Here is a 24,872-nt window from a genome sequence, read left to right as displayed (position 1 = left end):
ATAACACAAATTAAACCAAACTGAAGAAAACAAAGACGTCGATGTCAGAATTGAGTTTCCCATTTTATCTGAGAATTCTGTTTATTTAAAAGTTCTGTTGTTCATTTAATAAGAATTCCAACAATTTCACTTTCAACTGATCAGAGTTCAATTCTGTTTCCAAATATTATTTGAGAATTAGTACAAAGAAGCTAATTGAAGCTTGAAGATCGACTCCATCCTCCTTTTAAGTAGTCCTCCAGAGAATGATGGTTTTTTGGTTTTATTTGCTCTTTCTCCCCATGTAAAAGCTTCACTATCTGCAGGTTCATCACAAAACAAATAGATCAAACCATTTTCTTTTCCGGTCTTAGTCAAGCCATTTTTGAATTGCAAAGAGTCACAGCTTCAACCATTCTCTGCAGTTTTATCTAAAAAAAAAAGTCTATGGATACGTCTCCTCTTGAATGTTGGAAAATTTTTTCATGTTTATGTTGGGATCCTATTCGAGATGCAATTCAATTTTATGTTGATCGAAAAGGTCAAGAAAAAATTAATACCGTTTCCAAAGAAAAAGAAGGGTTTATTCCATCACCAAAATGTGTAGGTGTAAGAGAGGGAAGTAGTATATAAGACGAACCTGTTCATTATTACCGTTTCCAAAGAAAAATTAATACGTCTCCTCTTATTGTTCTTTATTTCCAAGGGCCTACATGTTTGGGAGACCATATCTAGTCCCGTTATGGATAGCAGAAGGGTTTATTCCAAAGTCCTCCATCCGGAGTTTGTTACAAGATGCATGATCTAATATATGACCTTGCACAAAGTGTTAGTGAGAATAATGAGTTCTTAAATGTGAAGGTGAGCGAAATGGATGTCATAAGAAATTGCACAAGAAAGAAATTCCAACAACATTTCCAAAGAAATTGCACACTTTTCTTACTTTCAATCTAAGATATCTATGGGAATCTAATCTTGTGTTTAGTAATAAGCACTTACGCATATTAAACTTGAGTCGTTCAACGATTACGAGCTCACCTCTTTCTTTTGCCAAATTGAAACACTTGAGATACCTTCACCTCTCAAACTGCTCAGTCCAAGTACAGGATCTGAATATTAGTGCTTTATATAATTTACAAACAATTATATTAGAAAGATGTGTTAATCTTCAAGGTCTCCCTAATGACGTAGGAGCATTAAAAAATCTAAGGCATCTTGGTCTGTATTCATGTCCACAGTTTGAAGAATTGCACAAGTCTATTTGTAACCTATCGAACTTGCAGTTTCTGTTCCTTTGGCATTGTGGTAAATTACAAGGGTTACCCAGTGACATTGGAAATTTGAAAAAATTGAGAAATCTTGATCTCTATGATATTAACATAAATAAATTACCTGACTCAGTTAATGATTGTCATGATTTGGAAGTGTTCAATGTTAGACATTGTAGAAATCTTTGTGAGCTACTGAAAGAGTTGGGAGCTTTGAAACTATTATGGGTCTCTCACCCACATACCCGACACAAGCACCAGCCCGGCGACATCAAGGCCGACCCATGCAACCCATGCAAACAAGATCTCCTCCATGATCTTAACTAACTTAGATTTGATAAATATCTTTTGTATCTCTAGTTGTACTTATCTTTAATAACCTATATATAGTATCAATTGTAACCCTAAATATACATAGAGAAATATCATTGAGTTTACTCATTTGTTTGTCTTCTCTTCCTCCATCTCTCTCTGTCGACCGATCACTCTCTCCCTCTCTCCATTCTTCACGGTTCTATCATAATCAAAGTGAGTTCATTCACTTCACATGGTATAAGAGCCACTTCTCTTATTTTTTTTCAATGACAACTCCAGAAGATACCACCTCTGAAACAACTATGCAAGCTCCAAACCGAGTTCTATCTCCTTATGATGTTCATCCTTCCGACTCACCAACTACGGTGATGATAACGCCTCTACTTAGTGGAGATAACTATCCGTCTTGGTCTCGAGGCATGACAAAGGCCTTACGAGCTAAAGACAAGCTCGGCTTTGTCAATGGAACCATTCCAAAACCAACCAATCCAAACGACCTCCACTCGTGGGAACGTTGTAATGATTTGGTGGTTAGTTGGATCACAAATTCCATTGATCCCGATCTCCGTCAATCTGTCCTTTATGATGATGTTGCCTCAGACATATGGAAAAATTTATACGATAGGTTTTATCAAACGAACGCTCCGAAAGTGTTTCAACTTAAAAGAGCGATTTCGTCGCTTAAACAAGAAACTTCCGATGTCTCTTCCTATTTTACTCGTCTTAAGTCTCTTCAAGACGAGTTATTGTCTTTAATGGCTATTGATCCTTGCATTTGTGGTCATGGCAAATCGATCCTTGATCGAACTAACCAGGATCGTGCCATGGAATTCCTCCAAGGTCTTCACGACCGGTTCTCGGCTATTCGAAGCCAGATATTACTTATGGATCCTTTTCCATCACTTTTAAAGATCCACTCTCTTGTTAAACAAGAAGAGATTCAACAAAACATTGTGAACTCTTCCGTCATTGATGTTGAAGCGGCGTCTCTAGCCGTCGGTCATAACAATTCTCGGTTTGGAAACCGAGTGGATTCATTTGACAAACCTCGTCCGAAACGACCTCGTTCATTCTGTGATTTTTGTAAGCTTCATGGTCACCTTCAACAAACTTGTTACAAGTTACATGGTTACCCACCAAAGAACAAAACAGGTCCATTGGCAGCCACGGTTTCTTCCATTGCTCCTGACGCAGGGGTGCCTGCAGCAACAACTATGTCACTTGATCAATACAAGTATCTATTGACACTCCTGGACCAGCAAAGGAATACCCAAATGTCACTGTCTACAGGCGCCTCCACTATGCAAGACCCGGCGGTCAACATGACAGGTACTTCTTCTCCTTCGTTCGCCACTTGGGTTATTGACTCGGGGGCGGCTAAAAATATTTGTTCCGATCTTTCTTATTTTTCGTCTTACTCATTGGCTCCCGACAATTATTTTGTTCGTCTCCCCGATGGTACTCGAGTGAGAGTTCACAATATAGGTTCGATTAAATTCACCCCTACATTGTTTCTTCGTAATGTTCTTCATATACCCTCTTTTAAATTTAATCTCATCTCCGTTTCCGAAACTACTAAATCACTTAATTGTGAAGTAATTTTTCGATCTTCTCATTGTGTCTTTCAGGACCTACGGAGGACAAGGACGATTGGACTTGGTGAATGTCATGAAGGACTATACTTGCTTCGCACGGAACCTAGGATCTTTTCAATTTCTAGTTCTATTTTTTTTGAATCCAAGGGAAACATATCCATTAATAAGTGATAAACATCACAATGATACAAGGATGATATTGTTATTTCTCTCCTCAACTTCATGAGAGTTATATAAGCAAAGTTCTTAGAACTTTCGAATCTAAAGTGCCTCATGAAGGGACAGAAATGGGACTAGACACCGACTCGATAAAATGACCCTAAAGGTCGCGAATGAAAAGACCCTAAAGGTCGAGAATGAAAAGACCCTAAAGGTCGACAAAAATAATACTAATACAAATACGAAAATAACCATAGTAGTCTTCACCAGAGAACCGTCGTCGTCACCGTAAAAAAACTGTTTTCATCACCGGAAAACCGTCTTCATCGTCGGAGAACCGCCGCCATCACCGGAGAACCACCACCACCACAAAGGAACCGCCGTCAATGCAGGAAAAACTTTATTAAGAACACTACAAAGAATAATTCCACTGCTTAATCCAACCCTAAGTTCTTCTTCAGACGAGAATTACCACCACTTCTTAATTCGACTTCTTAATCCAACCCTAAGTTCTTCTCAAAGATGATCCCCAATTCGGACCTAGGAGGATAACCGTCTCGCAGAGATTCACATCTTGATAAATAGATTTACCACCACCACCACTACCTCCATCCCATTTATAACGTTCTTGTTGTAATAATCCAATCAAAGATTCACGCCGACGATAAACACTATCAAATCGAGTATAAAAAACGATCTATTTAAGATTCTGATATAAGAATCTGATGATGACCTAATTTCTGATAAAGTTACAAACTTTGATGTTCTAATCACTGTTTCCTTTAACTTCCTCAATCTAATAATACTAAACATCTTCTTCTTCTTCTTCTTCTTCGATTGACAAATAAATTTTGATAATTCTCAACAACAAAAAGAAACCCAAGAGAGATTTGGATTCCAAGAGAAAGAATGAATGATGGGTAGAGAAAGGGATTGGGATCTGGCAGGAAGAGAAGATGAAATGTTGAAGAGAGAGTTTCACCCTGATCGAATATAGTTTTTCTTTTCTTCCATTAAAATCAAACAAATAGATCTAAAAAAGAAAAGAGATATGGGTGATTTTTGATATCTCAACCATTCAATGAAGTTGATTAGGAGAAGCTATTAATGGAGGGAAGCCTAACACACAATGAAAACGAAAAGGGGATCCGGCGAAGGGTCATCCCTCCGCCGGAAAAGCAAAAGAGATCTGAGAAGAAGAGAAACAAAATTTCTAGTTCTATTAGTAATAATCTTGTTAGTTCTTTTGATTTATGGCATTGGAGGTTAGGTCACCCTTCGGTTTCTCGTTATAAGTATTTTATTTCTCGTATTCCTTGTATGCGTTCTAGTATTATCAATAAAAATAAAGTTCCGTGTGTAATTTGTCCACAATCTAAACAAACCCGATTACCCTTCCCAATTAGCACATCTAAATCTACTCACCCTTTTCAACTTATCCACGCGGATGTGTGGGGACCATTTTCAACTCCCTCCACGTCCGGGTGTCGCTATTTCCTCACCTTAATCGATGACTTTTCTCGATGTACGTGGATATATTTAATGCATAATAAATCGGACACTACAACTTGGATCATCCATTTTTTTAATTACGTAACGACCCAATTCAATAAAAAAATCCACTCTATTTCTTCGGGAAACGGTAATACTCTTTTCCCTCAAATTCAAATATTTCGTTCCGATAATGGAACGGAATTTATGAACAAGGAGCTACAAAATTGGTTTTCCACTCAAGGAATATTACACCAACGTAGTTGCACTTACACTCCGCAACAAAATGGTGTCGTTGAGCGTAAGCACCGACACATTTTGGAAGTTGCTCCATCCCTCCGACTTCAAGCAAGCCTTCCATTATCCTTTTGGGGTGAATGCGTATTAACGGCAATCTACCTAATTAATAAATTACCAACACCCGTTCTTCATGGTCTTTCTCCACATGAGAAATTACTTGGCTCACCACCTACCTTCTCCCACTTTCGTGTATTTGGTTGTTTGTGTTTTGTACGAACACCAAAACCCATTACCAAAATGGATCCTCGTGCCAATCCGGCAATATTTTTAGGTTACCCACATGGACAAAAAGGCTTCAAATTGTTTGATTTACGTTCCCGCCGAATTATCATTTCTCGTGATGTGGTCTTTCACGAATCCACGTTTCCCATGTCATCTCATTCTTCTATCACACAAGCATTACCACGTCCCTTCATCTTTATCGAAGATGATGGCACATTCATCTTCCCAACAGTTGACCCTTCGGCCATACCAGCTACTGGGGTGCCCACAGAATGTACTCCGTTGGCACGCTCACCTACTGGTGTGCCGATAGTACCTGACGAAACCTCATGGCCTTCATCACCTATTGTGCCCTCAGCCACCATAGCTGACTCAAGAGGATCTTCTACAGGCACCGCAAGCCCGGTCTCCCCTTCACTTCCATCTGATTCTATAGGCACCTCTGCCAATTCTCCACTTCATGCTTCCAAACCGATCAACAACTCGTCTGCGATTTCAATTTCTGACCACTCATTGGTCAATCCTGACTCAATCCCAGTCACCGAGGGACTAGTCCCAACTCGTCCCTCTAGAATTCGGCGTCCACCTTCCCACTTGGACGATTACATATGTGCCACTCCGAGTTTCCCATTTTCTGATTCAAACTCCGATATTCCTTATCCATTATCACATTCTCTTTCCGATAAATTCTTATCTTCGGACCACAAAATCTTTCTTGCTTCAATCCTTTCGGAAAATGAACCTTCATCATTTTCTCAGGCCATGAAATTTCCACATTGGAAAGAGGCCATGACCAAAGAAATTCAGGCTTTGGAATCAAACAACACATAGTCACTTGTTCCTCTTCCTATGAACAAACGTCCCATAGGTTGTAAATGGGTTTATAAAATAAAATATAAACCCGATGGCTCGATCGAACGTTACAAAGCCCGGCTAGTCGCCAAAGGCTATACACAAATAGAAGGGCTGGATTATCATGACACGTTTGCCCCGGTCGCTAAATTGGTAACTGTTCGTGTCCTTCTCTCGATTGCAGCCATCAAAAATTGGTCTCCTCATCAATTAGACGTAAATAACGCCTTTCTTCAAGGTGACTTAAATGAGGAAGTATACATGAAATTACCTCCAGGTTATTCCAACAAGGGGGAGACACGTGTTTGTCGCCTTCATAAATCAATATACGGCCTCAAACAAGCATCTAGACAATGGTTCTCGAAATTTTCTTCAGTTCTCGTACAAAAAGGATTCAAACAATCTTTATCAGACTATTCCCTTTTTTCTTACTTCAAAGCCGATATTATTATTCATGTACTAGTCTATGTGGACGACATTATAATCACAGGAAATAATGAATCGGCCATTTCCAAGCTCAAATCTTTTCTTGGGGATACGTTTTCCCTTAAAAATCTTGGTTTCCTTAAGTATTTTTTAGGAATAGAGGTTTCCCGCTCTTCTTCAGGCATTTTTCTTTGTCAAAGAAAATATGCGCTTGATATTCTCCAGGATTCGGGACTCACTGCAGCCCGGCCTTCACCATTTCCCATGGAACAGAAACTCCGTCTCACATCAACGGACGGAATCAATATTCCGGATCCGACTCCATATAGAAGATTGATGGGTCGCTTAATTTATCTTACAGTTACACGACCTGATATCTCGTTTGCGGTCAATAACTTAAGTCAATTTATGCAGCAACCAACCACTGCTCATTTAGAAGCTGCTAACCGTATCCTACGTTACATTAAAGGAACCTTAGATCACGGTATTTTTCTCTCTGCAACCATTTCTCTCCACATTTCTGGCTATTGTGATTCAGATTGGGCTGGTTGTCCTTCCTCCCGTCGATCAACGACAGGATATTTCACGATGCTTGGATCGAGTCCATTATCGTGGAAATCAAAGAAACAACACACTATAGAACGCTCCTCCGCAGAAGCAGAATATCGAGCATTGGCAACACTTACTTGTGAGTTACAATGGCTCAAATATCTCCTTACAGACCTCGAAGTTGATCATCCTTCCCCTATGACGGTACACTGCGACAATCGCGCAGCTCTTCACATCGCTGACAATCCGGTATTTCACGAACGAACGAAACACATTGAAATAGATTGTCACCTGGTACGGGAAAAGCTTAAAACAAACCTCATTGCAACTAAGTTTACACCGACAACGGATCAACTTGCAGATATATTCACCAAACCTTTAGGAGCTGATGCGTTTTCGAAGATTATTGGCAAGTTGGGCGTTCCTTCTATTTCCGCTCCAACTTGAGGGGGAGTATTATGGGTCTCTCACCGAGTACCCGACACAAGCACCAGCCCGGCGACATCAAGGCCGACCCATGCAACCAATGCAAACAAGATCTCCTCCATGATCTTAACTAACTTAGATTTGATAAATATCTTTTGTATCTCTAGTTGTACTTATCTTTAATAACCTATATATAGTATCAATTGTAACCCTAAATATACATAGAGAAATATCATTGAGTTTACTCATTTGTTTGTCTTCTCTTCCTCCATCTCTCTCTGTCGACCGATCACTCTCTCCCTCTCTCCATTCTTCACGGTTCTATCATAATCAAAGTGAGTTCATTCACTTCACAGAAACGTTTACGTGTCCTAAATATTTCTTACACGAGCATAAGAGATTTGCCTGACAGTATTACTGAATTGACGAAATTGACCAAATTACATCTGGGGAAATGACAGCCTCCCAAATACATAGGAAACTGGACTAACCTGAGAAGTCTTACATATTCCTACGACGCCATAGGAACAATGTCAGGAATGGATCGCCTAAGTCATCTTGAAAAATTAGCTAGGTATGATGTGAGTGAAAATAGTGGATCACATTGTGCTGGTGGTGGTGGTGGTGGTATTGGAGACCTGGGAGGTCTAAACCTCATTGGTGGTGAGTTAATGATCAATTGTTTGGAGAGGGTAAGAGGCGGTGGAATTGAGAAAGCCAAACTAGCTAATTTAAGGAAAAAAAATAAAAAATTACCTCTTTGACACTATACTGGAATTGTCCTTTACCTATTGATGTTGACGAACACGAACATTTGGATGAAGACGTACTGGAAGGCCTTCAACCTCATTCTAATCTAAAGAATTTGAGAATTAATGGGTATAAAAGTTTGAAACTTCCATCATGGATGACTAATAATAGTATCTCATTGTCTCTACCAAATTTGTTGAGGCTAGAACTGCTAAACTGCAAGAGAATTCAACAACTTCAAGGCCTTGGTCAACTTCCTCACTTGAAAAATCTTATTTTATTTGATATGGAAAATTTAGAAGAATGGATTGAGGAGGAGGAGGCAACTTCTTGTTATTTTCCGATGCTTGTTAATTTGGTCATTAAGTTTTGCCCAAAGTTGGTTACATTGCCAACTATTTGTCCCTGTGTGAAAGAGCTCACCATTGAACAAGTGAATGCCAAGGTATTGAATATCAACAACATCACTTCTCTGCACCACCTTCATATAGTGGATGTTCCACAACTTGAATTCCTGCCCCGCCAGATATTACATCCTAGACTTGAGTATCTGGTGATTAAGAAATGTCCAAATTTCAAAGGTTTCCTTCCACATATACAAGACATTGATTTACAAGCCCTTGAGAGGATAAAGATTTTAGATATTGAATGGTTGCATCCCCAATCTGATAGTACACAAAAGGTTCTTTCAAAGATATCACGAGAAGCTACATAGCCCTACAGGTTCGTCTTATTTACTATTACTTTCCTCTCTTAAAGTGTACTATAATTTTTTTTTATTAGAGAAGACACATGACATGCTTTTAGTTGTTCATGCTAAAGAAGATGGAAATGCTAAATCTTTATGTTTTTGTTTGCACAAAGTGTTAGTGAGAATAATGAGTTCTTAAATGTGAAGGTGAGTGAAATGGACGCCATTTCTAACCAAGAAGTTCATCGTTTATTATTAAGAACTTGCGCATATTAAACTTGAGTCGTTCAACGATTACGAGTTCACCTCTTTCTTTTGCGAAATTGAAACATTGAGATACCTGAACCTCTCAAATTGCTCACTCCAAGAACATGATTTTACTATCAGTGCTCTATATAATTTGCAAACACTACCTTTAGAAAAATGTGTTGGGGTCCCTCCTTATAATTAAAGGACTCCTAGTTGGAATAGGATTTCCCTTATTCCTTGTTTGGGGAAAAAATAGAAACTTCTATTTTTTCAAGCCTAAAAAGGAATTCCTATTTCTATTGGTAAACCTCCTTATTTATTATTATAAATAGGGAATGAAAGGGAAGAGATTATACACAACAACTTCCAGAACAAAGAGAAGTCAGAGAAAGAGAGATTTCTGAAGTGGTTCTTTCAAGAGAGATTGAAAGAGCAGAATATTGGTTTGAAGAAAAGAAGATTATTAATCTTGTGAAGCAATTTAGTTTGTGGTTATCTTCTTCAACCTTTAGTAATCTAGGATTTGTTCAAATCCTAAGGAGTAAGAGATTTTATTTCTTTGTTTCTTTGTTCAGTTTATCCACCATAGATTTGGTGAAGAGTTGTCCAAGAGTGTTACTACACATCTTGAAGAGTTGTGTAACCCATTATTTAATTATAGTGGAAGATTTCTGGACTAGGTCCCGTGGTTTTTTACCTTCTAGTTTGGAGGGGTTTTTTGCCACGTTAAATAATCTTGGTGTCTCTACTTTTACTTTCGCATCGTTTATCTTCATATTCCTGAACAAGTTAATTAGGTTATTTTTCCTAACAAGTGGTATCAGAGCTAAGGTTGGATTTATTGTTCAGAAATATGGAAGTGAATACTAATCGCATGATTAGTTTAGATGGAGAAAACTACTTGATGTGGAAAGCAAAAATGGAAGATTTGTTATACTGCAAAGACCTAGCTACACCCATTGAAAATCACGGTACAAAACCGATGAAGATAGATGAAGAAGACTGGAAGGTATTAGATCGTAAGGTTGTTGGATTTATTCGACAATGGGTAGAACCCAGTGTTTTTCATCATGTATCGACGGAGACTTCCGCTTATAGTCTATGGAGGAAATTAGAAGAATTGTATGATCAGAAGACAGCTGCCAAAAAGGCTTACTTGTTCAGAAAGCTAGGAAAATTACAATATAAAGAAGGAACCTCAATTGCTCAACACTTGAATGAGATGAAAAGTCTAGTAAACCAGCTTTCTGCAATGAAGTTAGTTTTGGATGATGAGTTGCAGGCCTTACTTCTTCTAAATTCTTTACCAGATAGTTGGGAGACATTGGTGGTGTCTCTTAGCAATTCTGCTCCTGATGGCATAATGCGTATGAATCACGTAACAGGTAGTTTGTTGAATGAAGAAACAAGAAGGAAATCATCGTCAGACGAGTCTCATTCAGAGGCACTTGTTACAGAAAGACGGGGGAGAGGTAAAAGTAGAAAACCTCATAACCGTGATAAGTCAAGGGGGAGATCAAAACCAAAGAAAGAAGTTAGATGTTTTGGTTGTGGAAAAATGGGTCATTACAAGAGTGATTGCAGGAAACCAAAGAAGGAAAATAAAAAGGATGATGAAAAACAAGATAATGTTGCGGCAGTTGCCTCAGGTGATGACATTATCTTACTCTCAGGTTGTGGAGACACTTGCTTAAGTATGGCTGAGTCAGAACCAGAAACAACATGGTTGGTTGACTCAGGTGCTTCGTATCATGCTATTCCATGTAAGGATTTCTTTAACTCTTACAGAACTGGTGACCTTGGCAAAGTCAGGATGGGAAACTTAGGTTTCTCAAAAATCGTAGGAATTGGAGAAGTGAAAATTGAGACGAGCACAGGAAGTACATTGATTCTTAAGAATGTGAGGCATATACCAGATCTTCGATATAACCTAATCTCTACAGGAGTATTAGATGATGAAGGGTACCACAGTCACTTTGGTGATGGAAAGTGGAAGCTCACAAAAGGGTCAATGGTGATAGCAAGAGGGAAGAAGTGTTGTACTTTATACAGGACTCAAGTAAAACTGTGCAAAGGAGAATTGAATGCAGTTGAAAAAGATTCTTCCACTGATCTTTGGCATAGAAGACTCGGGCACATGAGCGAGAAAGGACTTCAAATCCTTGCTAAACGACAAGACTTACCGAACGTAAAAGGTATAAATTTAAACACTTGTTCTCATTGTTTAGTAGGAAAGCAACATAGAGTTTCCTTTCAAAGGAATGCATCTGAAAGAAAATCCAGAGTTTTGGAGCTTGTTTATTCTGACGTTTGTGGACCTTTAAAGGTCAAAACACTTGGTGGTGCTTTGTATTTTGTTACTTTTATAGATGATGCTTCCAGGAAAGTTTGGGCATATGCCATAAAGACCAAAGATCATGTACTTGCAGTTTTCAAGAATTTCCACAACATGGTAGAACGGGAGACAGGAAAATCATTGAAGTGCATTCGCACTGACAATGGAGGAGAATACATCGGGTCGTTCGAAGAGTATTGCAAAACCCATGGTATTCGACATGAACAGACAGTTCCCAAAACTCCACAACAAAATGGTGTAGCAGAACGCATGAATCGCACTATTGTGGAGAGGATCAGATGTATGCTCTCAGAAGCTAAGTTGCCTAAAAGTTTCTGGGGTGAAGCAATGCGTACTGCATGTTATCTGATCAATTTATCACCTTCAGCACCATTAGATGGAGATGTAGCTGAGAGAGTGTGGGCTGGGAAAGAAGTCAGTTATGAACACTTAAGGGTGTTTGGTTGCAGGGCTTTTGTGCATATACCTAAAGATCAAAGAGCAAAGCTTGATGATAAAGCCAAACAATGCATCTTTTTAGGGTATGCAGATGAGAAATTCGGATACAGGTTATGGGATCCAGTCGATAAGAAGATTATTAGAAGTAGAGATGTGGTCTTTCTTGAAAATCAAACTATTGAGGACTTCGGGAAAGTTGAGAAGCATGAGAATCATAGTAATGATCTCATTGATCTAGATCCACATATCTCTTCTAAGGTTATGCATGATAATGCAAGTGAAGAACAAAATCATGAAGATGAAGCTCATGAAGATGTTCCTATGGGTGATGATGTTGAGCAAGGAATGGAAGTTCAACATGAACCACCAGCTGAATTGAGAAGATCGACTAGAGATAGAGCACCATCTACCAAGTATCCTCCACACGAGTATGTGATGGTTACAGATAGTGGAGAACCACAGTGTTATGAAGAAGCCCTAGATGATGAACACAAGAAGGAGTGGTTGAAAGCTATGGAAGATGAGATTGAATCGTTGCATAAAAACAACACTTTTAAGTTGGTTGAAAAACCTAAGAATAAGAAAATTCTTAAAAATAAGTGGGTGTTCAAAATCAAGACTGAAGAAAGAAATTCACAACCACGGTATAAGGCACGCCTAGTGGTGAAAGGATTTGGGCAGAAGAAGGGTATTGATTTTGATGAGATTTTCTCTCCGGTGGTGAAGATGTCCTCTATACGGTTAGTATTGGGATTGGCTGCAAGTATGAACCTAGAAATTGAACAACTAGATGTCAAGACCGCTTTCCTTCATGGTGACTTGGAGGAAGATGTGTATATGGAACAACCAACAGGGTTTGAAGTTAAAGGTAAGGAACACTTGGTTTGTAAGTTAGAGAAGAGTTTATATGGGCTGAAACAAGCACCAAGACAGTGGTACAAAAAGTTTGAATCATTCATGAAGGATCAAGGGTATCACAGGACGGCTTCAGATCATTGTGTTTTCGTTCATAAATTTCTTGATGGAGATTTGATTATACTTCTACTTTATGTTGATGATATGTTGATTGTTGGTCAGGATGCTAATAAAATTAGCAGGTTAAAGAAGGAACTAAACAAGTATTTCGATATGAAAGACTTGGGTCCAGCAAAACAAATTCTTGGCATGCATATCTCTCGTGATAGGAAAGCTGGAAAACTTTGGCTATCCAAGAAAGATACATTGAGAAGGTTCTAGAAAGGTTCAATATGGACAAGACAAAACCAGTGAGTTGTTCATTAGCTAGTCACTTCAAGTTGACTCGTGATCAGTGCCCATCAACTAGAAGTGAGAAAGAAGAAATGGAGAAAATTCCTTATGCTTCAGCTGTAGGAAGCTTGATGTATGCAATGGTGTGTACAAGACCGGACATTGCATTTGCAGTTGGAGTAGTAAGCAGATTTCTTGCTAATCCAGGCAAAGAGCATTGGTTAGCAGTGAAGTGGATTCTGAAGTATCTTAGAGGTACGTCTAAAGCTCGTATATGTTTTGGTAATGATAAGCCAGTATTAGTCGGTTACACAGATGCAGACATGGCAGGAGATGTAGACTCTAAAAGGTCCACATCAGGCTACTTATTTACATTTTCAGGGGGAGCAGTGTCATGGCAATCTAAATTACAAAAGTGTGTAGCTTTATCTACTACAGAGGCAGAATATATTGCCATTACAGAATGTTGCAAGAAGATGTTATGGATGAAGAGGCTGGTAGAAGAACTTGGTATGAAACAAGATAATTATGTTATTCATTGCGACAGTCAGAGTGCCATCCACCTCAGTAAGAATTCTAGTTTCCATTCCAAGTCCAAGCATATAAATGTGAGATACCAGTGGATCCAAGATGTTCTTGAAGAAAAGGTGTTGAAGATCGAGAAAATCCATACTGAAGACAATGGTTCAGATATGATGACAAAACCATTACCCAAAGGCAAACATGAGCTATGTAGCAGTGTTGCAGGTTTGGGGATGGTAGGTCCCTCTTCATAAGTCGGGAGGGGGAGTTTGTTGGGGTCCCTCCTTATAATTAAAGGACTCCTAGTTGGAATAGGATTTCCCTTATTCCTTGTTTGGGGAAAAAAATAGAAACTTCTATTTTTTCAAGCCTAAAAAGGAATTCCTATTTCTATTGGTAAACCTCCTTATTTATTATTATAAATAGGGAATGAAAGGGAAGAGATTATACACAACAACTTCCAGAACAAAGAGAAGTCAGAGAAAGAGAGATTTCTGAAGTGGTTCTTTCAAGAGAGATTGAAAGAGCAGAATATTGGTTTGAAGAAAAGAAGATTATTAATCTTGTGAAGCAATTTAGTTTGTGGTTATCTTCTTCAACCTTTAGTAATCTAGGATTTGTTCAAATCCTAAGGAGTAAGAGATTTTATTTCTTTGTTTCTTTGTTCAGTTTATCCACCATAGATTTGGTGAAGAGTTGTCCAAGAGTGTTTCTACACATCTTGAAGAGTTGTGTAACCCATTATTTAATTATAGTGGAAGATTTCTGGACTAGGTCCCGTGGTTTTTTACCTTCTAGTTTGGAGGGGTTTTTTGCCACGTTAAATAATCTTGGTGTCTCTACTTTTACTTTCGCATCGTTTATCTTCATATTCCTGAACAAGTTAATTAGGTTATTTTTCCTAACAGCCCAGAGACACCAACTGCCCAGAGACACCATTTTGGGGTCTTCGATAGGTATGATGTGAGGTATAGGAGACCTGGGAGGTCTAAACCACATTGGTGGTGACTTAAAAATCAATTGTGTTTATCTAAAAGTTCTGTTATTCATTTTGAGGTTTCATCTACCAATTATGTCCATCTAATGATTTAATAAGAATTCCAACCATTTCTCTTTAACTGATCACAGTTCAATTTCATCTACCAATTATGTTTTCCCATGTCAAAAATTTCATTAGGTCAGTCATTATACATTTTGTGTGACTCCACTTATGTTCTGATAGGAAAATGAGAAAGAGAGTGGTGATCAAGTTGTTTTCCACTTTCCACGTCTGGGGTTCGAGACACACATACATTACTAGACAATTGATCTTATTAGAGAAGACGGTTGTTTCACAGTTACTTACAAGATAGAGAGCCATCTTCCACAACTAGGGACGCCACTGCACTACTTTGTTCATGTTGATTGCCATGTCTTTCGTCGAATCAGCAACAAATGAAAGCTTTATCAGATGGGGTATAAAAGCTAATCGAAGCTTGAGGGTCGACTCCATCGTCCTTTTAAGCCATTTTCACCCAGTTAGTAGTTCTTCAACAAGTAGTCGATCAACGAGCTCCTACTCCTGATCAAGAAAATAATTATCATCAGTATCCCATTCACTGGCCAGCAGCCGTAAAGCAGCAGAAAACATACCGAGACAAATATCATCAATGAAAACCAAGTAAACTAAAAACTGCTGTAGGTTATTCATTGTGTACTTCTAATGCTGTTTTTCCGACAATCAACATTAAAACTAAGCACTATACTACACAACAAAGTTCAGTTTCTCTGCGCTTCCATAATTTGTTTACCTAATGGTTTCCAAATGAAAAACGAAAAATTTAATCCATCACCAAGCCAATAAAAAAAAAAAAAAATCAAACACAACAATATCTTCGAAAATAATAATAATTGAGAGAATAATTGATCAAATTCACCCACAACAATATCTTAAAAAAAAATGAAAAGTCTAGGGGACATGTGGAGTGAAAACCTTTTTGTCCACAAGAAAATTCACACACAACAGTATCTTCAAAAATAATAATTGAGAGAGAGAGAGAGAGAGCAAATGAGACCCCATCCTTACTGAGATAGAGAAAGAAAGAGAGAATAATGGCAACAGTTGAAGGTCTCCTAGTTAATGGTGTAACAGAAATCTTAAAGAAACTGGTGGGTGTGATCTCAAATGAGATTAGTCCTCTTTGGAACATGAGAAGTGATCTGAAAACTCTTGAGAAGACACTGGAGATGATTTTGGCTGTAATATTTGATGCCGAAAATCGACAAGTTAATGACAATTTAGTCAAGCTTTGGTTGAAAGGGCTCAGAGATGTGGCTTACGATGCTGACGACGTGCTCGACGAGTTTGCCTACGAATTAAGGTGCCAAGACCACATTATGAACAGTGGTCGTAAGCGAGACAAGGTAAACAATTATTTACTTTCAGTACCCAAAAACATCTCATTTGGTTCCAAGATGGCTACTAAAATCAAAACTATCAACACAGAATTAGATAAAATTACTAAGGAGATGGCTAGGTTTGGATTCAACCAGCTGGGTAGTACTAGTACTAGTAATACTAGTGATCATCTTCAATGGGACGGTCGAAACAGCACTGCCTCCTATGGAGACGACTCTGAAAGTAATGTCGAGAAGGAGAATGACATATCCAACATAATTAGCTCACTAATTAAATCACATGATGATGAAAAAATTTCTGTCATATCCATTGTGGGTATGGGAGGGATTGGAAAGACAACACTTGCTCAAAAAGTCTATAATCACCACACTTTAGCCAAACACTTTGACTTAAAAATATGGGTTTATGTCTCTGATCATGATATTGTTGTCGATAAAGTTTCAAAACATATCCTTGAGTCGATTAAGAAATCCACTTGTGACACGCCAACGACTGATGTGTTGGTAGGACGACTTCGTGAAGAGTTGAACGACAAAAGATATTTGTTAGTCCTTGACGATTTTTGGGACAAAGATATTGGAAAATGGGCAAGTCTTAAAAGTCGTTTGATAGTCGGTGCTCAAGGGAGCAAAATTTTAGCTACTACACGAAGCATTGAGGTTGCATCAAACGTTAGGGGAGCGGTTTCTCCTTACATTTTGCAACAGATTTCGGATGAGGGTTGTTGGTCTATTATCAAACACAGAGCATTTTCTCCTGGCGGAGCACAGGAGAGCTCAAATATGATAGATATTGGAAAAGGCATAGCAAGTAAATGTGGCGGTGTTCCCCTCGCAGCACAAATACTAGGAGGTGTTATGCACAACAAAAATCAACAACGAGATTGGCTGGAAATAAAAGACAAGCCCGTAATGAAAACCTTAAAAAGTGAAAGTAGAATTATCGAAATACTGAAATTGAGTTACGATCATTTGTCGCCTAATCTAAAACAGTGTTTCTCTTATTGTTCTATATTTCCTAGAGGCTGGGAATTTGAGAGAGAAACTATGGTCCAGTTGTGGACAGCAGAAGGGTTTGTTCCATCACCAGTGGAAGAAGAAGGAAATAAATGTTTTGATATTTTGGTAAACAGTTTGTTACTCCAAACTCAATCACCAAAACAGGATAAAAAGTACAAGATGCATGATCTTACATATGAGCTTGCACGAAGTGTTAGTGAGAAAAATGAGTTCTTGAATGTGAAGTTGAGCTAAATGGATGCCATTTCTAATCAAGAAGTTCGTCGTCTAGGGGTGGATTTTGACGAGAAAGAAATTCCAACAACATTTCCAAAGAAATTGCACAGTTTTCTTACCTTCAATACAATATATGGATGGGAATCTAATTGTGTCTTTAATAATAAGCACTTGCGCATATTAAGTTTGGCTCATCCAACGATTACGAGTTCACCTCTTTCTTTTGCCAAATTGAAACACTTGAGATACCGTAACCTCGAATGGTGCTCAGTCCAAGTACATGATTTGACTATCGGTGCTCTATATAATTTGCAAACACTCATATTAAACTATTGTAAAGATCTTCGAGGTCTCCCTAATGACATCAGAGCATTGAAAAATCTAAGGCATCTTGCTCTGTATTCATGTTATAAAGTTGAAGAATTGCCCAAGTGTATTTGTAGCCTATCTAACTTGCAGTTTCTGTTACTCCACAATTGTCATAAATGAGAAGGGTTACCCAGTGACTTAGGAAATTTGAAAAAACTGAGAATTCTTGATCTCACTGGTTCTGAGATAAACAAATTACCTGACTCCATTAATGATTGTCATGATTTGGAAGTGTTGAATGTTAGCTGGTGTAGACATCTAAGTGAGCTACCCAAAGACTTGGGAGCTTTGAAACTTTTACTTGTCCTAAATATTTATGGAACAAGTATAAGTGATTTGCCTGAAAGTATTATTGAATTGATGGAATTGACCGAGTTACATCTGGGGAACTGTCAGCCTCCCAAATACATAGGATACTGGACTAACCTGAGAAGTCTTACATCGTCCTACGACACCATAGGAACAATGTCAGGAATCGATCGCCTAACTCATCTTGAAACATTAATTAGGTATGATGTGAGTGGATCACATTATGCTGCTGGTGGTGGTGGTATTGGAGACCTGGGAGGTCTAAACCTCATTCGTGGTAACTTAACGATCAATTGTTTGAAGAAGGTAAGAGATGGTGGGGCAGAGGAAGCTAAACGAGCAAATTTAAGAGAAAAAAATCATATATTACGTATTTGATACTAAACTGGGGTCATCCTTCAGATATTGATGTTGTTAATGATGTTGACGAAAACAGACATTTGGATGAAGACGTACTGGAGGGCCTTCAACCTCATCCTAATCTGAAGAAAATGAGAATTGATGGCTATAAAGGTTTGAAACTTCCATCATGGATGACTAATATCTCATTCTCGCTACCAAATTTGGTGCAGCTAAAACTGAGAAACTGCAACGGAATTCAACAACTTCAAGGCCTTGGTCAACTTCTTCACTTGAAATGGATTCGTTTAGATCATACGGAAAATTTGGAAGAATGGATTGGGGAAGTGGAGGAGACAGCTTCTTGTTATTTTCCCATGCTCGTTGAGTTGGTCATTGAATTTTGCCCAAAGTTGATTACATTCCCAACTAATTTTCTTCTGATCAGGCTCAAGATTGAACAAGTCAATGCCAAGGTATTGAATATCACAAACTTCACTTCTCTGAAATACCTTGACATAGTGGATGTTCCACAACTTGAGTTCCTGCCGCGCCAGTTATTACAACCTAGACTCAAGACTCTGGTTATTAAGAAATGTCCAAATTTCCAAGGTTTCCTTCCACATATACAAGACATTGACTTAGATGACCTTGAGAGCTTACGCTTTTTGGATATTGAATGGTTGCATCCTCAATCTGATAGTACAAAGAAGGTTATTGAGAAGAAGTTTTAGCACCTATACTAACATATATGGTGATACAGGTTCGTCTTATTTACTATTATTTTTTCTTTATTAGACAAGACACATGCTTTTAGTTGTTCATGTTGGTTTTCATAACACAGTTATAATTTCCGTTTTTGTTTCTAAATCGATTTTATGAATAACAGAGATTTTTTATACCCATTTTCTCCACGGAGGAGTTTGAGTCAGTTGCTGAACCTAATGGATCAATTCACAAAGATTAACATTTACTCTGGTGGTTCAAGAGGATTGGGAGGTGGATTAAGAAGAGGATGGGATGCTAAACAAGATAAAAATGCTTTCTACTTGAACACAAGCATGCCTTAATGTGTTGTATTAAGTTACAAGGGTTACTCAGTGACATTGGAAATTTGAAAAAACTGGGAATTCTTAATCTCTTTAGTACTATGATAAGTAAATTACCCAAGTCGGTTAATGATTGTCATGATTTGGAAGTGTTGAATGATGAAAGGTGTACAAATCTTGGTGAGCTACCGAAGAGTTGGGAGTTTTGAAACGTTTATGTGTCCTAAATATTTCTCCAACAAGTACAAGAGATTTGCTTGCAATGTTACCGGATTGACGGAATTGACCGAATTAGACCTTAGTTATTGGAGATTTGAAACTTGGGAAACTAAACTTGGAAGGTACTAAAATCAGATTGTTACCGAAGTCATGTACTAGCACCGGGGGGCTATGCAATCTGGAGGAAGTAAATCTGGGGAAATTGGACCAACTTGACAAGTCTTACATGGTCTGAAAACTACACCATTGGAACAATGCAAGGTATGGATCAGCCTAACTCGCCTTGAAAGATTCGATAGGTATGATGTGAGTGGGTCACATTGTGCTGGTGCTGGTGGTGGTATTGGAGACCTGGGAGGTCTAAGCCTCATTGGTGGTGACTTAAAAATCAATTGTGTTCATCTAAAAGTTCAATTATTCATTTTGAGGTTTCATCTACCAATTATGTCCATCTAATGATTTAATAATAAGAATTCCAACAATTTCTCTTTAACTGATCAAGAATTCAATTTCATCTACCAGTTATGTTTTCCCACGTCAAAAATTTCTTTAGGTCAGTCATAATACATTTTGTGTGACTCCACTTATGTTCTGATAGGAAAATGAGAAAGAGAGTGGTGATCAAGTTGTTTTCCACTTTCCAAGTCTCAGGGTTCGAGACACACACACACATTACTAGACAATTGATCTTATTAGAGAAAACAGTTGTTCACAGTTACTTACAAGATAGAGAGCCATCTTCCACAACTAAGGATGCCACTGCTTTACTTTGTTCATGTTGATTGCCATAAGAAAACCCAAAACTAAAACTATCATGTCTTTCGTCGAATCTGCAACAAATGAAAGCTTTATCAGATGGGGTATAAGGAAGCTAATCGAAGCTAATCAAAAAAATAATTATCATCAGTATCCCATTCACCCGCCAGCAGGCGTAAAGCAGAAGAAAACATACCGAGAAAAAGATCATCAATGAAAACCAAGTAAACTAAAAACTGTTGTAGGTTACTCATTGTGTACTTTTAATGGCGTTTCTTCGACAATCAAATTCAAAACTAAGCACTATACTACCCGACAAAGTTCAGTTTCTCTGTGTATATTTTGTTTACCTAACGACTTCCAAATGAAAAAAGAAACACTTCAATCCATCACCAAGGCAATAAAAAACATCGCCCTTTTTTTTAAGCACTATCTCTCAGGAGGGTTACATGTATGTGTACGAGTACAAGCATGAGTATCTCTCACGATTTCGCCGAAACTACTATCCATCGGGCAACTGCTCGTTAGCTGATTATCCATGTTTTGAGATGTGATGAAGTAGAGGAAACGAGAGGAGATGAAGTGGTCTTTAATGTTCTAAATTGTTTTGAGAAGTGTTCACAAGTGTATTTCTGAAAAAAGTTGAATTTTTTGTATCCTTAAACACTAAATCCAACTGCCAGGTACTTATGGGGGCTAAAACGAAATGAACTCTTTCAAAAATCTAGGATTATTGAATATATGAAGTTGTTCATGTTGGTTGTCATAACGTACTTATTTCCACATTGTATGAAACTTTTCCAACAACACCATTCTAGGGTGGGTTTAGTACTTATGCAAATAGGATGAGAAAGTAGATTTTCTTATAAAAATCGATTTTCTACCCTCCGGTAAGAGATGAAAAGTGTGAAAATTACCTTCTTGTGAGCAAATGAAATAGCCAACAACCTTCGGTTACAAGTGATAGAATGTTTAGTTTCCACACCACAGGTCAAGGATTGGAAGCACGCTTACAATTAGAAAACAAAAACAAAAGTTGGAACAAACTTTAAAATATTTTCTCAATGAATACAAAGTTATTAGTTGAGAAATTCTATTTATCCCTCCATTTTGGCCTTAAAAAAGAACTAGAGACGGTTCAAGGAACCATCTTATCCACGAGGAAATCGACACACAACAATATCTTGAAAAAAACCTAAAAGTCTAGGCGACATTTGTGGTGCAGAGAGGATTCAAGAAAATACGAAAAGTCTAGGCCTACATGTATGGTGAAAACCATCTCGTCCACAAAAAAAATTCACACACAACATTATCTTCAAAAATAATAATTGAGACTCTCCATAAAAAGAGAATAATTGAGCAAATGAGACTCATCACTACTGAGAGATAGAGAAAGAGAGAAAGACAGAAAGCAAGAAAAAGAGAGAGAGAATGGCACCAGTAATTGAGGGTCTCATAGTTAATGGTGTAACTGAAATCTTGAAGAAACTGTTGCCGCAGATTGGTCCTGTTTGGAACGTCAAAGGTGATCTGCAAGCTCTTCAGAAGACACTGGAGATGATTTTGGCTGTAATATCTGATGCCGAAAATCGACAAGTGAATGAAAATTCAGTCAAGCTTTGGTTGAAACGCCTCAGAGATGTCGCTTATGATGCTGAGGACGTGCTCGCCGACTTTGCCTACGAATAATGCGTCGAGATCACATTGTGAACCTTGGCGGTGAGCGAGACATGGTAAGCGATATTTTACTTTCAGTACCCGTAATCAACAACATCTCATTTGATTACGATATGGCTAATAAAATCAAAACTACTAACACAAACTTAGATGATCTTACCAAAGATATGGCTAAGTTTGGATTCAACCAGCTGGGTAGTACTAGTACTACTGATCATCTTCAGCGGGACGACCAAAACAACACTGACTCCTATGGAGATGAAACGGAAATTAATGTCGAAAGGGAGAATGATATATCCCACATAGTTGACTTGCTGATTAAATCCCATGATGGTGAAAAGATTTCTGTCATATCCATTGTGGGTATGGGAGGGATTGGAAAGACAACACTTGCTCAACAAGTCTATAATCACGAGACTGTAACCAAACACTTCGACTTAAAAATATGGGTATATATCTCTGATCGTGATATTGTTGTGGATAAAGTTTCAAAAGATATCCTTGACACAGTTACTGGATATACTTGTGACACACCAACCACTGATGTGTTGGTAAGTCGACTTCGTAAAGAGTTGAACGGTAAGAAATATTTGTTAGTCCTCGACGATTTTTGGGACAAAAATATTGGAAAATGGGCAAGTCTTAAAAGACGGTTGGTAGTCGGTGCTCAAGGGAGCAAAATTTTAGTAACTACACGAAGCTGTGAGGTTGCATCAAATGTTGGGGGAGCGATTTCTCCTCACATTCTGCAACAGATTTCAGATGAGGGTTGTTGGTCTATTATCAAACACCGAGCATTTTCTCCTGGCGGAGCACAGGAGAGCTCAAATATGATAGACCTAGGAAAAGGCATAGCAAGTAAATGTGGCGGAGTTCCCCTTGTAGCACAAACACTAGGAAGTCTTATGCACATAACAAATCAACAAAGCGACTGGCTGGATATAAAAGACAATCCCGTAATGAAAAGCTTAGAAAATGAAATTAGAATAAAGGAATTACTGAAATTGAGTTACGATCGTTTGTCGCCTAATCTAAAACAGTGTTTCTCTTATTGTTCTATATTTCCAAGGGGCTCTACGTTTAATAGAGAAACTATGGTCCAGTTGTGGATAGCAGAAGGGTTTGTTCCATCACCAATGGAAGAAGAAGGAAATAAATTTTTAAATATTTTGTTAAACAATTCCTTACTCCAAACTCATTCACAAGTACTAGATAAAAAGTACAAGATGCATGATCTTATATATGACCTTGCACAAAGTGTTAGCGAGGATGACGAGTTCTTAAATGTGAAGGTGAGCGAAATGGATGCCATTTCTAACAAAGAAGTTCGTCGTCTAGGGGTGGTTTTTGACAAAAAAGAAATTTCAACAACATTCCCAAAGAAACTGCACACTTTTCTTGCCTTCACTGCAAGGGGTCCATGGGAATCAAACTGTGTATTTAGTAATAAGTACTTACGCGTATTAAACTTGAGTTATTCAATGATTACGAGTTCACCTCTTTCTTTTGCCAAATTGAAACACTTGAGATACCTTTGCCTCTCATACTGCTCAGTCCAAGTACATGATTTGACTATCGGTGCTCTATATAATTTGCAAACACTCATATTAAACGATTGTAAAGATCTTCGAGGTCTCCCTAATGACATCGGAGCATTGAAAAATCTAAGGTATCTTGGGTTGTCTTGGTGTTCAAAATTTGAAGAATTGCCCAAGTCTATTTGTAGCCTGTCTAACTTGCAGTTTTTGACCATCCAGTTTTGTGAAAGATTACAAGGATTACCCAGTGACATTGGAAATTTGAAAAAATTGAGAATATTTGATCTCACTGGTTCTGGGATAAATAAATTACCTGACTCCATTAATGATTGCCATGATTTGAAAATGTTGAATATTCGCGGTTGTGAAAATCTTGGTGAGCTACCGAAAGACTTGGGAGTTTTGAAACGTTTACGTGTCTTAAATATTTCTGAGACAAGTGTAAGAGATTTGCCTGACAGTATTATTGAATTGAAGGAATTGACCGAGTTACATCTAGGGAACTGTCAGCCTCCCAAATACATAGGAAATTGGACTAACCTGACAAGTCTTAGATTAGATATGTATGATGTGAGTGGATCACATTGTGTTGGTGGTATTGGAGACCTGGGAGGTCTAAACCTCATTGGTGGTGAGTTAATGATCAATTATTTGAAGAGGGTAAGAGGTGGTGGAATAGAGGAAGCCAAACGAGCTCGTTTAAAGGAAAAATCAAATATTACGTGGTTGATGCTAAACTAGCAGAGTCCACGTTCAGCTACTGATGATGATTATAATGATGACGATGATGATGTTGATGAAAACAGGCATCGGGATGAAGACGTACTGGAGGGCCTTCAACCTCATTCTAAGCTGAAGAAAATGAGTATTGATGGCTATAAAGGTTTGAAACTTCCACCATGGATGACTAATATCTCATTGTCTCTACCAAATTTGGTGCAGCTAGAACTGCGAAAGTGCAACGGAATTCAACAACTTGGAGGCTTTGGTCAACTTCCTCAGTTGATATATCTTCGTTTAGATCATTTGGAAAATTTAGAAGAATGGATTGAGGAGGTAGAGGAAGCTATTGCAGCAGAATCTACCGGATATTCTTCTTCTTGTCATTTTCCCATGCTTGATAGGTTGGTCATTAAATATTGTCCAA

General features: G+C 38.2%; 1 protein-coding gene, 1 long non-coding RNA gene and 1 pseudogene across 4 annotated transcripts; 2 read left to right on the top strand and 1 right to left on the bottom strand.

The window, feature by feature from the left end:
* Window positions 1-62: 62 nt before the first annotated feature.
* On the bottom strand, window positions 63-15,725 carry LOC147570698 (uncharacterized). 2 transcript variants are annotated; one of them, XR_015231490.1, is made up of 4 exons: window positions 14,773-15,725; window positions 7,943-9,403; window positions 979-1,466; window positions 63-299 (listed from the first exon to the last, which is right to left on the bottom strand). It is a non-coding gene; the product is annotated as an uncharacterized LOC147570698 (long non-coding RNA). The 2 variants fall into 2 exon arrangements; XR_015231491.1 differs by having other exon boundaries at window positions 1,018-1,466.
* Window positions 15,726-15,909: 184 nt separating this feature from the next.
* Window positions 15,910-24,490, top strand: LOC147570696 (uncharacterized). The gene is made up of 4 exons (XM_086664672.1): window positions 15,910-17,482; window positions 18,550-19,199; window positions 22,011-22,106; window positions 22,169-24,490. The coding sequence occupies exons 1-4, from the start codon at window positions 15,928-15,930 to the stop codon at window positions 24,464-24,466; spliced, it is 4,599 nt and encodes a 1,532-aa protein (XP_086520798.1). The 5' UTR covers window positions 15,910-15,927; the 3' UTR covers window positions 24,467-24,490.
* LOC147570697 (uncharacterized) lies at window positions 17,487-20,266 on the top strand (annotated as a pseudogene). The gene has a single exon (XR_015231488.1). The product of XR_015231488.1 is annotated as an uncharacterized LOC147570697 (transcript).
* Window positions 24,491-24,872: the final 382 nt, after the last annotated feature.

This window comes from Eschscholzia californica, unplaced genomic scaffold (assembly GCF_041429995.1).
Source record: "Eschscholzia californica isolate CP2 unplaced genomic scaffold, dmEscCali1.0.p SCAF_1, whole genome shotgun sequence".
Classification (NCBI taxonomy): Eukaryota; Viridiplantae; Streptophyta; class Magnoliopsida; order Ranunculales; family Papaveraceae; genus Eschscholzia; species Eschscholzia californica.
This window is presented reverse-complemented; position numbering and strand designations above follow the sequence as displayed.